The sequence below is a fragment of the Ictidomys tridecemlineatus genome, chromosome 1, assembly GCF_052094955.1.
Source record: "Ictidomys tridecemlineatus isolate mIctTri1 chromosome 1, mIctTri1.hap1, whole genome shotgun sequence".
NCBI lineage: Eukaryota > Metazoa > Chordata > Mammalia > Rodentia > Sciuridae > Ictidomys > Ictidomys tridecemlineatus.
Window position 1 is genome coordinate 139,787,577 of NC_135477.1, and position 15,650 is coordinate 139,803,226.

The 15,650-nt window shown below is 36.4% G+C and overlaps 1 protein-coding gene across 2 annotated transcripts; it reads left to right on the forward strand.

The window, feature by feature from the left end:
- Window positions 1–12,479: 12,479 nt before the first annotated feature.
- LOC101965944 (melanoma inhibitory activity protein 2) lies at window positions 12,480–14,753 on the forward strand. 2 transcript variants are annotated; one of them, XM_078020698.1, is made up of 2 exons: window positions 12,480–13,998; window positions 14,119–14,753. In XM_078020698.1, exons 1-2 carry the CDS (start codon window positions 12,573–12,575, stop codon window positions 14,751–14,753), a joined length of 2,061 nt encoding a protein of 686 aa, XP_077876824.1. In that variant the 5' UTR covers window positions 12,480–12,572. The 2 variants fall into 2 exon arrangements, with proteins under 2 accessions (XP_077876824.1, XP_040129486.2); XM_040273552.2 differs by having other exon boundaries at window positions 12,480–14,753.
- Window positions 14,754–15,650: the final 897 nt, after the last annotated feature.

A 15,650-nucleotide genomic window follows, 5' to 3' on the forward strand; every position in this document is an offset into this window, starting at 1 on the left:
GTCTATGCTAAGCCCCAGATAATATCATTCTATATGGAGAAAAATTAAAAGTGTTCCCTCTAAAAACTGGAACAAGACCAGGATGCCATCTTTCACCACTTCTGTTTAACATAGTTCTTGAAACACTGGCCAGAGCAATTAGCCAGATGAAAGAAATTAAAGGGATACTCATATGAAAAGAAGAACTCAAATTAGCACTATTTGCTGAAGATATGATTCTACACCTAGAAAACCTGAAAAGGTCCACCAGAAAACTTCTAGAACTAGTAAATAAATTCAACAAAGTAGCAGAATATAAAATCAACACTCATAATTCATAATTTGTATATATCAGTGACAAATACTGTAAATGGGGAAAACTACCCCATTTACAATTGCCTCAAAAAAAATCTTAGGTGACTTTAACACAGGTGAAAGATCTATACAATGAAAAGAATAGAACCCTAAAGAAAGAAATCAAAGTATCTTTTATTGAATAGACCATAGAAGATTTAAAAATCTACCTTCATCTTGGATAGGCAGAATTAATATTATCCAAACGACCATAGTACCAAAAGCACTATACAGATTTAATGCAATTCCAATAAAAATCCCAATGGAACTCCTCATAGAAATAGAAAAAGCAGTCATGAAATTTATCTGGAAAAATAAGAGACCCAGAATAGCTAAAGCAATTCTTAGCAGGAAGAGTAAAGCAGGTGGCATCACTATACCAGACCTTAAACTATACTATGGAGCAATAGTAACTAAAGCAGCATAGTATTGGCACCAAAACAAACTGGTAGACCAATGGTACAGAATAGAGAACACAAAGACTAATCCACAAATTTACAATTATCTTATATTAGACAAAGCGCCAAAAATAAACATTGGAGAAAAGATAGCCTCTTCAACAAATCATGTTGGGAAAACTGGAAATATATATGCAACAAAATGAAATTAAACCCCTATCTCTCACCATGCACAAAAATCAACTCAAAGTGGATCAAGAACCTAGGAATTAAATTAACTAAATAACTCAAAAAGCTAATCACCCAAAACACAAATAACTCAATCAATAAATGGGTCAAGTACTTGAACAGACACTTCTCAGGAGAGGATATATAATCAATCAACAAATATATGAAAAAATGTCATCATCTCTAGCAATTAGAGAAATGCAAATCAAAACTACTCTAAGATTTCATCTCACTCCAGTCAGAATGGCAACTGTTATAAATATAAACAACCATAAATTTTGACAAGGATGTGGGGAAAAGGTACACTCATAAATTGCTGGTGGGACTGCAAATTGGTGCAGCCAATATGAAAAGCAGTATGCAGATTCCTAGGAAAACTGGGAATGGAACCACCATTAAACTCAACTATCCCAATTTTCAGTCTAAACCCAAAGGACTTAAAAACAGCATATTACAGGGACTTAGCCACATCAATGTTTATAGCAGCACAGTTCACAACAGCTAAGCTGTGAAACGAACCTAGATGCCCTTCAGTAGATGAATGGATTAAAAATGTGGCAAGTATACACAATGGAATATTACTCAGCAATAAAAGAGAATAAAATCATGGCAATCATTCAGGTAAATTGATGGAGTTGGAGAAGATAATGCTAAGTGAAGTTAGCTAATCCCCCAAACCAAATACTGAATGTTTTCTTTGATATAAGGAGGCTGATTCATAGTGGGTATGGAGGAGAATCATGGGAGGGTTAGACAAACTCTAGATAGGGCAGAGGAGTGGAATGAGAAGGGAGGGGTCATAGGGTTATAAATGATGGTGCAATGTTATGGACATCATTATCTAAAGTACATGTATGAAGACCCGAATTGGTATAACTATACTTTGTATAAAATCAGTGATATGAAAAATGGTGCTCTATATGTGTAATATGAATTGTAATACATTCTGCTGTCATAGATAAATTTATAAAAAATAATAAAAGTTTTAAAGGAAGGGAAGATGGTAACTTATGATAGTAGATGGATAACTCATGATAGTAGAGTACTGATTTCCATTCTTGGATCATAATTAGAATGAGATGGATTGTAGTAAGGTAGTTCTTAGGTGGATTTGATGTTTAACCCTGACAATTTGAGGCAGTGTGCAAATATCAGATCAATATTAATTTCTAGGATATAGATTTCTTAAGACCTGAAACTTATTAGTAAATACTGGGACAAAAAAAAAGAGCAAGGGACCATTTACAATAATTCTTGAAAGCTTTGCCTCATTCCTTTAGAAGAAGAACCAGTCATTTCTTGTGAAGTAATCCAAACATTTGAATAGGAAATCAACACTAGAAACTACCCAGAAATTTCAGTTCTACTTAGTGGACAATTTATTCAAGAATGACCTATAGATGTTTACCACTGATGGGGTTGTGGGAGAACTCACATAGAAAGTTTCCTCAGTTATAAAGAAGAATTGGATGAAACAGAACACTCCTCCCAAAGAATCTTACATACTTCCCATACCAAGATAATTGTATGGAGACAGTTGAGTTCTACCATCAGAAAATGGACTTAGACAGACTAGCACTTTCTCATGACCAACACAAACTTGCTTTTGGAAAAATCAGTATTTCTTATGTCTGTGTAATAGCTAAAAAATATTGGAGATGTGTTTATAACAATTGACCATGCATTTCCCTTTACTCCAAGAAGAAATAAAATTAAGTCTATAAGAGCAGAAAGAAGTTAAACTGAATTTAATTCATTTAAATTGGATTTAAAACTAAAATTTCAAGATAATCTATCTTTTTATTTACTAAAGAGTTAAAATTGCTTATACTTCACAAAATTCTTAAGTGATATGAAAGAAATGCTTTGTCTGGAAACAATAAAATTAAAACCAATATAGTATATAATTTACTGTATAATAGATGTATACATTATACCTAAACCAACTAACCATGACATTGATCAAAATTTTATCTACTATGTTAGGATATTCCTTGAAGAAAGGAATAAGATGGTGGTTGTATTTCTGTTATACCCACTTATAATGAATTCTAGAAAATCCAGGAAAGATTCCTCTGGAAATAACTCATTTACATGTATCACCTACACTTTGAGTAAGGGTCAGGAGCAGTCTTGGATTCAATTTATTCTGTAGCCATTTAATAAAGTCACCAATATAATCAAATATCAAGATTGATGAGTATAGCATAGCCTGTTTATTACGCACTGTGCTAATTCACAGTGAAATATTTTCAATTATTATGGGATCAGTTACTCAGTGTGAAGGCAGTAAAGAAATCAGACTTTTAATATCATGTGACTATTAAACACCTTGTCTAACAAAATCCTTCAACTGAACAGCTCTGCTTTCACTAACAGTGTTATTTCAAAACACTGCCTTCCATTGTCCTTGGAATATGACATTCAGATTACATGTTGTATTGGGCAAAGGAAATGAAAGATTTTGTAACTTTTTTTCTATTTGTCAAGGAAAAAATTTAACATAAAGTGTTATCCTGAGGACATTCTGGGAAAACAAATATATTAAAGACTCAGAGGTACACTGAAATAAAAATAATGTCTTACTTTTCAACATAGATCAATATCACATAAACCCCTGATAAAAATTAATATATAGAGATATTTATGTACAAATATAAAAGTGGTTCCTAGGGTGAGAGTAAATAACAGTAATGTGTTGAGTATCTAGATAGATCACCATCTTCTGAATAACTTGAATTATACAGAAAACAAAGCAACAAACACAAAATAACTTTAGCCATTGAATGTGGAGATACAGTCATCATGATGATTATCAAATAGATATACAGCTACAAGCATGAGGCTTTCAACTAAACATGGACTAAACACGTTTAATTCAATTTGTTTCCAAACCCACAGAAATAATACTTTTAAATATACAAAGTAATATAGACAAAAGAAACAGGAAAGAAGACAATACAAATATGAAAGCAGGCTAAAGATTTCAAAACTCTTTTTAAAAAATCAAACTAAATAGCTAGAAATAACTAAATTGTCAGAATAGAGGAAATTGGACTTTAATTTATTGTAGAAGAGTAAGCCAAACAGAAGCAAATTCTTGACCACAGTGCAATACAAGGGCTTGAAGCTCAAGGACCTCTCGAAGAAAGGGTTCTGACTTTGTAGTAGCAAAATTTTCTTTAAAAGTCTATATGTAAAAGTTGTTTAAGCTCTTAACCTAAATCCCACTGGACAGAGAACTACTTGTCATCTATTATGGCAGACACATAGAAATTTGCTCTATGAAAGTTAGGTCTGGAAGTTTTCTACCCTTGAGGTGTAACTAAGTGTGAGACTGCTATACAGAAAACAAGCCAAATTAAGTATAATTCTAGATTGTGAAGAGTGAAATCCTCATCTTCTCTACATAATTCCCAGAGACATGCTTCCTTGGTTGGAAAATTACAGATGTACATCTAAGGAATTTGGCCAAAAATGTAATAAAAATTTAAACAGGACCTGTTGGATGATATCTAAAGTTAGAGCAGTCAAGACACTATACTCTTCAACTTGTCCATCCTTGGCCAACTCCAGGTAGTTGTTGCCCAAATTATATTGCATTGCTCCAGTTGGTGTTAGAGTATGTGAAATATAGAAAATAGAAGATCCTACATAGGAGAACATTGAAGAAATTCCAAATTTCCTTAATATGAGAAAGCCCCAAGTTGAGAACTTGAAGAAAACCTAGAAAGAAGACCAGTTTAGAGTATAGGAGACAGATGGCAGCCTCCAGGAGGAACAATAGATGGATAACTGATGGGTTGGTCATATTCAGAGAATAGTTTTTGTTATTTGATAAAGTTTTGTTGAATTGGTGAAAAGTACATAAAAATCAAGCAATTGATAAAAGCTAGTTATTCATTCCATAGAAACCCTCAAATCATAGAGAATCACAAGCTTAATGCACTATATGTCTCAATTATAAAATGATAATTATAAAAGCATAAAACACGAACATTCCTCAAATATAACTGCTTTGAGTATATGGGAGGGTTAAAGTTTATTTAACTGAGAGAAATAAGTCTCCATTCTCCATTTTTCATTTAATAAGTTGATATACATTGTCCAAAATTGAAAATTTAAGTGATATAAAGCATATTATTTAGAAATATGAAGGAAACACCACAGATGGTGAGAAAAGAGTTGAAGTAAAGGCACATGGATCATGAGACCCAGTGATTTCATAACCTGAATCTCTACAAAGATCCAAAACACTTTGGTGATTCAGAATATGGAATTCAGAAATGTTCAATATAGAGAAGCAATGCAATGCAAACATAATATTTATTGTATAGCACTTCCAGTGAAGTTTTAGGCAGCTCTTGTTAATCATATTCATATTTCTGATATTATGAATTTGAATGATCATAGTTCATAGACTATATAAAAAAAAGATCTTGCATAGTCTTAGGTAACTGGTAAGACTTTGGCTACCAAATTGATTTTTTTTTAATTTTTCAAAAACTTGGAAAATTTGAATTAAGGAGAGAATTTTTTTTACATGTTTGAAATTTTATTTTTAAAATCATCTATGTGTTATCATTTGATAACAATATAGATCTATATTTAAATGGCAGATAAATAAATAGTAAACTATCATAAAATGAGAAAGAATTAAAGATGACTTGACTAGTCATTTTCAGATAAACATACAGTTTATAAAATACACCTGATGCAGATATGTAAGAAAGGGCAGAATATGTCTTGGATTTGGTGCTCAAGTAGCTAGATAAAAAATGAACCAATGCAATTCATATGAGTATAAACAAATCCATAAAACTAAATATATAAAACAATAAATTCAGATTATTATAAAATAAAATATAATAATGCAACATTAAATTGTTAAATCACATGAGAGTATATTAAACTTACAAAAGGACTCACCATGATTAATATAGAGAGAGTATGGAGTAGGTTGACAATAGTCTCAGAGCACTACTCTTCTTAATGATTTTAGTGTTTCCACATCAGAGTCTACATTATGATGGAAAGGAATAACCTAGCAGGCCTGGGTTGCTCAAACTGTACATTCCCAAGACTGTTTTGTCAGGACTGACCCTTGGCTGACTTCTGAGAGCTGAGCTTTGGAAGGTTTTGCCTGACAAATGTTTTTGTATGCCTGCCTGCTTAGGCCATGTTGTGCCATTTTGACCAGATAGTTTATGCTAATGATATGATTTATAGTGGACACCTGCTTTTTCAAAACTGTAGGGCTCTGGAATTTCTGAGTAGCAGAGTAGCTGAAGACACAAGTCATATTCGATGCTCCACTGATCACCAATAAAAACTCTGGCACCAATGCTCTGGTCAAGTTTCTAGTTAGCAATACCTCACACATGTTTTCACACATCATTGCTAGAAAAATTCAGTTTCTCCTATGAGCCTGCACTGGGAGAGGCACCCAGACCTTCCAATATATCTTTTCCCTTTTCTGTATCCTTTTATTGTCATGAGCTATAACCCTGGACATAAGAGCTTCTGAATGCTGTGGGTTCACCAGGGAACCACTGAGTCTGAGGGTGGTCTTGGAAATATTACCATCAACGTGAAATTTGACACTACTGAAGCATGCATGTTTTTCTGGTGCCAGAAAATTAGGTTTCTAGGACTCCTTTCTTCAATTGAAGTTGCCAGTTATTGGTACTCTCATTTATCATGAATTTCTTTCAACTTTGGATATTATGCTTTGTTATTTTAGATAATTCCTAGCCCGCTTGAAGTTTAAAACTTTACCATTTGTAGAATCAAGCAATGACTAACTGCCATCCTGATGTTGTCTAAACAGATCTATCACATCATTAGTTTTTTAGTTGAAACTTAATTCTGAATTTTGCTGTGATTCCCATAGAGGAGTATATATCATCATCAAAGACTATCCTATTAAAATGAGACAGAGTCTGGGAGAAACTGTTAATCCTTCCAGCTTACTTCAAGGTGGCCAACCTAGCACAATTTCATTTATGCAAAAGGTAATGTAAAATTGATAGCAACCAGTACCAAGAACAAATACACATTGCTTGTTATCTAATTTATAGAACTGTAGCGCAGACTAACTAAAATAAGGCATATGAAAAGGGCTTTATTAACACAGTGGTGCTAGTCATTGGCATTATTAAGAATTTATAGATTTAAGCAATTAACAACTGGATCAATTTGTTTCTTTTACTCAAGTCTGACTCTCTTCAGCTTCACCCTTGGAAAGAGGAACCTTCTGAGATTGCCCCTGTCTAGATGGAATCCCAGTGAGAAAGGAAAGGATTTTTAGAGTAATATCCTGCTAAACAAGCTAGAAATAAGGCTTCCCCAAAGTCAGGCTCCGTAAATTCCTCTTGAATTTTATGTTACCAGATAGTTGAAATAGACCACATACCCAAAGGAGCTTCTAATTTGAAGAATAATTAGAGCAGATACTTTCTGACTAATGAGACTGTGTTTTCAAGGTTGAGCACAAAGTGTGGGGAGACTAAATTTTTTTGTATGTAAACAAAGAAGCATCTGCCAGGATCATTAACTGAACCCTCTTCTCTAATACATCACTGTTTTATTTGTTCTGTCTTTGAGCAGTTGCTTCTGCCAAGCATGCCCTGCCCCTTGCTGTGCTGTCTGGTCCTTCTGCCTCTAGTTATAGGAACAAGAAGCAATCCTGCAGGGACAGCATCAAATCTTTTCCATCCTGCTGTGTTTTCAAAAATCCGTTTTTATGAAAATGAATGTCAACTGTACAAAAAGATGACTGTGACCATAAAGAGAATACCTGGAAAATAACTTTCTGAATAAACATGTTTTATTTTCCTAGTAAGAAGTGATACATTGTAATTTGTAAAGGAAAGAAACAATCTCTGGACTTTACAAATCTCCTACTCCTTTTTTGTTTATCTTAGGTCTCACTTGCAGAAGCCTCCTGGCACTAAGAAGACGGGAATTCAGCCTTCTTTCCTCAGTGGGGAATCTGCAGATAACCTTTTTATATGTTCTTATTTTTAGTACTGGGGATTGAACCCATAGGCATTTTACTGCTGAGCTACATCTCCAGTATTTTAATTTATTTTTTTAAATTTTGAGACAATCTGGCTACATTGCTTAGGGTCTCTCTTCGGTGCCCATCCTGGGCCTCAAAACTGCAATCCTTCTGCCTTAGTCTCCAAAGGTGCTGAGATTACAGATGTGTGCCCTGGTGCTTGGCTAAATCTGCCCTTTTAAAGAGAGAAGAAGATGTTGGCATGACTCAAATTACAGAATGTAACAACATATGAATCTGCATTTTCTTATCTTTGTATTTTCTCTTTAACTTTTCTATTTTGCATCCCTCAGGATTTAATAAAAAATGAAGGTACATTTTTAAAGAGACACAACGACTGTTACGAAGGAAAATTTAGTAAATAAATATGATCATAAATTAATTGCATTATCAAGGATCATCTTATTAAAATGGAGAATAGCTTAAGAAAAAAAAGCAAAATCATATATCTTAATATGATCACACGAAAGTATAAGACAAGTGTTACATAACTTCAGTGATTTTATTTAGTTTCCTATTCCAGTATTCTATAATAAATTGAAAATCTCATTTTTCAAAACAAATTCTCATGATTTCATCATATTTATTCACTGAGCAATTTTTTTTAGTATTGTATTCACTATGAACTAGAGTCTCTTCTAGGTACTTACAACACAGGACTAAATAAAATAGACAAAAATTTCTAATGTTGACATTTATGTTCTAATGGAGCTAAGACAACATGTGTACTAATGAACACAATAGATAAATTCCTTAAATGTACCTAGTGCTTGGGAAAGAAAGAAAGCAGGTTGGTGTGGTTCTGAGACCAGAATGAAAGGACAGTCCCTGTAGATAATGAATGCTTGGGTCAGGAAGATGGGGGCTGATGCAAAAGAAATTAAAATGCTAATACCTCCAGTGCACTTTACCCTCCTCCAGAATGTTGCCAAGATTACCTGCGTCCAGGGAATTATTCCTTCCAGTAAGGAGTTTCTAATGAATACCTCCTGGGCAGCTCCCTTCCTGACGACACCCCAGGATGGCTCCTTTCCCTGTCCTTGGTTACTCCAACTTTTGGTCTAGTAGGCAAGATAAGAGGAAGAGGGGGCGTGAGAAGAATGGAAATCTGAAATCTATAAAAGGGGAAGGACACTCCCACCCCCTCAGGCACCAGCTTTGGGCCCCATCCTCTATGGAGCTCCCACACACACACACACTCTGTTCTACCCTTTAAATAAAACTTTTTGTGCTTGCCTCAATGTTTCTCAGGTGTTCAGTCTTCAACATTCGGGGGTTTGGAGGGCATGGGGGTGCAGATGGCACACAGGAACCTGTTCCTGATTTATTTTCAATATGGTATCATCTCTGGTTTCAGTTGGACAGAGTGAGCTGAAGAACAACAGGGTTTGGAGACAAAAATGCAACAGGGCTGGACTCATGGTGGGCTTTGCAGGCCATTCATCATAAAGGCTCTGGCCTTAGTCTGAATGAAATGAGGAGATACTCATGTTAAGGCAGATGAGCAACGATGTCTCAAGTAAATATTCTTATAAGATTACTACAACATGAGATCACAGAACTAAAGAAAATTATTTGTAACCTTGATTTTTCTTCCCTTTAGACACCTGAAGAATTACATAATTTGTTTGGTTAAGTGGAAAGTTCTGAAACTTACAATACTGTTAGGTAAAGAATGGATTCAAATATGTAAAATGAAAAGGTATACAAATCATATAAAAATGTGCCAAGATATCATGAAATTGTTTAAAAAAATAAAATATAGGTGGAATGACTCCATCTCTCCTTTTTTTCCCAGAAGAGTCTCCCTCCTTTTCAGCTCCTGATCCTCACTTCACTCCTGCTTTGTCCTCCAGATCTCAACACATTTGCCTCCAGGAACATTCTGAGATTAGCCGTTTCAGAAGACACATTATCCCCTTCTCTCTGTCTCAGCCCAATTGGAGCTAGAGGTTTAAGGATAAAGGAAAAGATACTGTATCTCAAAGGAAACTTGCATGAAATACTGGAATGCAAAAAGCACCCAGGAATAACTGCAATTTCTGTGCAGCAGGTGCTTGGCCCTCACCTTTGTGCAATGCCTTTGTAACAGCAGAACAATGTGCAAGCACAGAGAACACTGGTTGAAAAGTGTCCTGCTCTACCTCTAGTCCAGCCCCTAGAAACCATTCAGTATGTATAGATATACATACTGATACCCCACACCAACAGATTGCTTTCTCTCCCTCTGAAGACAGCCTCCATTGTCCCTTGAATGAGTATTCCTTGATTTACCAAAAAAGTGTCTCTTGAATTTGCCCCCATTCTCCCTTTAATGTGTATCTACTTCCTAAATAAACCTCCGTCTATGCCTTTAACTGGCTCGTGCTAAAATTACTTCCACCAAGTATGCCAAGAACCCTGTGGGTTCTGAGTTGATTTTCTCCTTCTCTCTGGGAATTCCAATGAAGCTTCTTTAGAGACATGTTTTCTCTTGTGACAAACTTACTTCATTTATTTGCTGTAAAATTTCTTTCTTTTTTTTTTAATTGGTTGCTCAAGACAATACAATGATCTTGACATATCATACATTTGATTCAAATGGTGTATGAATTCTCATGTTTCCACGTGTACAGATTGCAGGATCACATTGGTTATACAGCCACATATACGCATACAGCAATACTAGTGTCTGTTGTATTCTGCTTCCCTCCCTATCCCCCCTCTCCCCTCTCCCATCACCTCTCTCTACCCAATCCCCTGTGACACATTTCTTTCTCTTTATTTTCTTCCCCCTCACACCATCATATATGTATTTCATATAATTATGAGGGTCTCCTTCCATCTTCTGTGCAATTCCCCTTCTCCCTCCCATTCCCTCCCACCTCTCTTCCTTGTTTCGTGGTAATCTTCTTCTCATGCTCTTTTTCCCTACTCTGTTTTGGGTCACCCCCCTTATATCAGAGAAGACATTCGGCATTTGTTTTTTAGGGATTGGCTAACTTCGCTTAGCGTAATTTGCTCTAATGCCATCCATTTCCCTGCCAATAAGTATTTATACAAGCATCCTCAGTGCCCATCTCCTGGTGGTCATCCTAAGGTTGGGGTGGGAAACTTCTCTGGCCCCAGGGCTGCTATAAGGCCACATTGTGATTGGCTGAGTTAGTAATCAAAGGTTAGTGCCACCTGGTTGGACCCAGGGAAGTCAACATAGTTTTTCTTTGGCTGGGGGTTCTGTTTGTGGCCTCTGGTCAGTAAGGGGTACTTCTTTGGATGGTCAAAGCCAGGACTGTAACAAAAACCCTTTCTTAGAACTGAAATTAAGTCTTCAGCCTGAGGCTTAGGTCAGGTCTAATCCTGCAGAGAACTTGAGTGTTTTCTTAGCATTTATGACTCTAGACAACCACCATAACTGAAATAATAATAATGATAATTTGAGGCAGATCATCAACTTAAATGTAAATATATTCTACAAGGGGAAAAAATAGGAAAACAACCTCACAATCTTGGAGTTGGTGAAGATTTCTGAGACAGGATACAAAAGGCACTAACCATAAAAGGAAGTGGAATGATCTGGAAATTAAAAAGTAAAAGTTTCTGTTTTTCATCATCAAAGAACCCATTAAGCCACACATGGAACAATATTTGAAATACATATGTCTAATAAAGGAATTATAACCAGAATACATAAAGACCTCTGTAGCTTGGTCAAAATAAAAAGATGAGCCAGGTTTGAAGATGAGAACAAAGGTCTCACAAAAGAATGGAATGTGTGGAGTGTCCAGCAAGATGGTGAAAGGGTGATCAAGATCATCAGGCATCAGAAATAATTCCTATGACTTCTATGATAAGTGTCAAGAGGGCTGGAAATGAAGCTCAGTGGTAGCGAGCTTGCCTAACATTGGCCTTGGAGTTTAACCTCCAACACTGCAAGAAAAGGAAAGGGAGAAAGAATAAAGGAAGGAAAAAGAGAGAGGACTGGGAGGGAGGGGATAAAGGAATGATTCATTAAAAGGGTAAATGATACAAACATAAATATGTGATGTCCTACCTCTTTAAAAATTTTACAAAGGTTTAGAATTTTTGTTACATCAAACTGGGTGATATTATGACTGTATAGAACACACATAATAAGTTCTGGCCTGGCCTGGCCTAAACCAAATCAACAGGTAGGTGACCTGGAGAGGACTCCTCTCTGGCTCCACTGGGACAGGCTTGAACCTGCGCTACTTCAGGATGCACAGCCTAGGGGAGGGGCCCAGACATCCCTGACAGGCAGTGTGAGTGTGCTAGGCCCCTGGGAGCCCTTAACTGGGGCTCCCATGCCCATGCCCACAGCGCCCCCCACCCTCACTGGTTCACAATGGTCTGCTCCGTTGCCTGGTGCAGGTTTATATTCCTAACCAAAGGCCTGAGTGTCCATAGCCTCTTTTGGCTGGGCACGGTGTGGTTGTGGAGGAAATAGCCAAAGTAGCCTTAGCGTGATGGAGGGGCACCAGGTGCCCCTCAGCCATACTTGGGAGTGGTCCTGGAAGAAGTAAGCAGGGTTGTGGTGGGCCTTGTCTGAAGACATGGAAACACACCCTAGTCCTTATGGCTGTCTGTGGGAGTTGGGGATACGTACAGCTATTGGATTTTTTGTTGTTATCTTGTTTTTGTGGAGAAGTTTTCAGTCTGTGAGAAGCAGGCTTTACTTGAGAAGAGAAAAAAAGCTTGCTCTAAAACTTTCTGAAATAATTGAGGAAAAATGTAGACTACTTGAAAAAGTCAGTCTTGTTCAAAAAGAATATGAAGACTTAGAGTCATCTTTAAAGAATGCCATTTTGGAGAAGGAGTCAATACAAGTGGAAAATTTGGAGGCAATACACACAAACCTGGATAGGTCCATATCTAAATTTGAGGATGAAATACTCTTTCTAGAAAATGAGCTAAAAGAAGAGAAAATTAAAGATTCTCAACAGAATGAATTGATAGAGTATATATCAAAAACGATTAAGTCCCTAGAAGAGGAATTAAAATCTGTCAGATCACATATACCTGAAGCTGCAACAACCTTAACAATATTTCAACTGAATGCAGAAGGATTGAAGGTACCAATCAAAGAAGTTTCAAATGAAAATTCCCAACTCCTGGAAAGTCCGAAACAGCTTTTACATGAAGCGGAAGTATGGGAAGAAGAAGTGAATGGCCTTAATAAACAGAAAACAATACTGGAAGACCCCAAAGAACATGAAGAACAAGTTCTAAGAGAGAAAGAAAATCACATTAAGTCTCTGTCTGAACACTTGCTGAAAGATTGTGCTCCTGGGCTTGAAGAAGCCCTAACAGACGACGGTAACTTGGACTTGGAAATGAAAAGTGAGTCAGAAATCAGTGCTCACTTAGAGGATCAGCCAAATGGAGATTTGAAGAAACAGCTTTATGCTGATAAGTTAAATTCCTCTTTTAAAATCTTAGAAGGAGAAAGAAATCAAGTTTTTACTTTAGTATCTGAAGTCGTTGAAACAAAGGAAGACCTTATAGAAGAGATTAAAAATCTGAAGACAGAACAAGCATCTTTGCAGTCCAAAAATACACAACTTGAAAGTGAGAATCAGCATCTTGAGCAGAAACTTAAACTCATCGTTGAAGTATATGAACCCATTGTAAGGAAACTCCAGAGGAAAGTAACAGAAGAGGAAAATGACCGGGTAGTGCAAGAGGAGAAACTTTTCAAAATGGAGGAAAACATCAGCCATGCAAGTGAACAGCTTAAGACCTATAGAAAGCAGGTCAAATACCTTGAAGAAGAATTAGAGAGAACCACTTATTTTTATCAGGGGCAGATTACACATTATGAGGAAAAAGCACAAGATAATGAGTGGGCCGCTCAGAGGGCTGAAAGATACCTCCATGATTTAGAGAAACAAGAGGCTCACGACAGTCAAAACTTCACCAAAAATGAGTTTAAATTTAAAAAAGATCCTTCTGCACTTCATGTTTCAAATACAGCCATTGGCAGAGAGCATTTCCCAAATGGTCCCTCACCATTGGGTCGACCTTCATCTGAAATGAGAGCTCCACTTCTGGGAAAGGAGGGTCCACTCAGACTCTCACCTTTGCTTCCAGGGGTAGGAGGAAGAGGCTCAAGAGGCCCAGAGAATCCTCTGGGCCCTCAAATTATCAATGAAAGAAGAGAATCCGGCTATGATGGGATAACTGATCATCAGAGAGTGCCTTGTAACATTAGGCCCCTGTCATCTCCATGGGAACAGAACCCTAAGATGATGATGGCTCCACCAGGCCAACCATATTGTGATCCACGTCTTCCTCTGCCAAGGCAAGATGGATGTTTCTCTAACTATGGTGGACCATCAGGACCAGCAGAACTCAGAAGTTCTACTCTGCCGCCTTTGGATCAAATGGATGGGCCTAAGCTTTCTGAAATGGAATCCAGTAGAAATGATTCCAAAGTGGATCTTGATAATTCCAAAGTGCCCGAGTCATCTCACCCTGCTGAAAACCAAGAAACTGCCTCTGGCTTTGCTTTCCCTCCAATCAGAGGTCCATTGTTTCCAGTGGATCCAAGGAATCAGTTCATGAGAAGAGGCCCTTTTTTTCCTCCACCTCCTCCAGGAAACATGTATGGAGCATCTCGAGAATATTTTCCATGGGGCCCACCACCCCCTCCATTCCCAATGGAGCCATGGTGTTTTCCTCATTATCTCCCCCCAAGAGCTGAATTTCGCCCCCCTCCCTCCCATGCATTCTGAAAGTAGAAGTGAGTTCCCCTCAGGGTTGAGTTCACCTTCAAATGAGCCTGCTACGCAACATACAGAACCACAACAAGAAACTTGACAATATTTTTTATCTGACTTCAAAAGTGATCTATCTCTCATTTTTACTGCTTTTACTCAAATGATTATACTTTTAAATGATTAAGCTTCCAATTGAAGCTTAATGGAATTATAATTGTTAGAATTGTATTTTATAAATAAAGATTATTTAAAAATTGATTTTATCAGTAAATTATTTTTATTTTATTTTATTCTAGATAGAGTAAGTCAATTTGATTAATTTACTATTACATAAGCAACAATGGGAGTTCTATATACATAATCTTGAAGTCGAGGATTTTTAAAAATCCAAAGTGTGTGCCTTTATGCAAAGAAATGTACATATTATGATTGTAGCATATGTGAAAGTAACTATGCTTAATGAAAAATTTTAATTGATTTAAAGTTTTGTTTGGCATTGAGGATAATAATAAAAATCAGCTAGTTTTTCCATAAAAAAATAACAAGAGCATATTAAGAATATAAAAGAAAACATGACTCTCATGTAAACAGGAGATTTTAAGTACAAAAAATTTCCAGTTCTCGGGAATATTTTTAGGGAATTATAAAACCCCATTTAAGTTCATTGATCACCATTGTCTCATATCTTTTATTCCCATTTTCATAAAATTAAGAATTGTATAATGCTATGGGTTTGGTCCTTTTTAAAAATTTTTTCTATTAATTGGCATGTCTTAGGGTAAGATGTGCTAGTTCAATCAAGGGGTTTTTGGTAGGAGTATGAGTAATTCCATAAGTTCAAATTGTATTCTAATGGGTCCTAAATTGTGCAAAAGCACAGAGTATATACGCAGGGGCATTATCTGTTTTTAA

What these genes read in the sequence shown, in the direction of transcription:
- LOC101965944 (XM_040273552.2), top strand. Translation starts at nt 12,573, where the DNA reads ATGGAAACACACCCTAGTCCTTATGGCTGTCTGTGGGAGTTGGGGATA.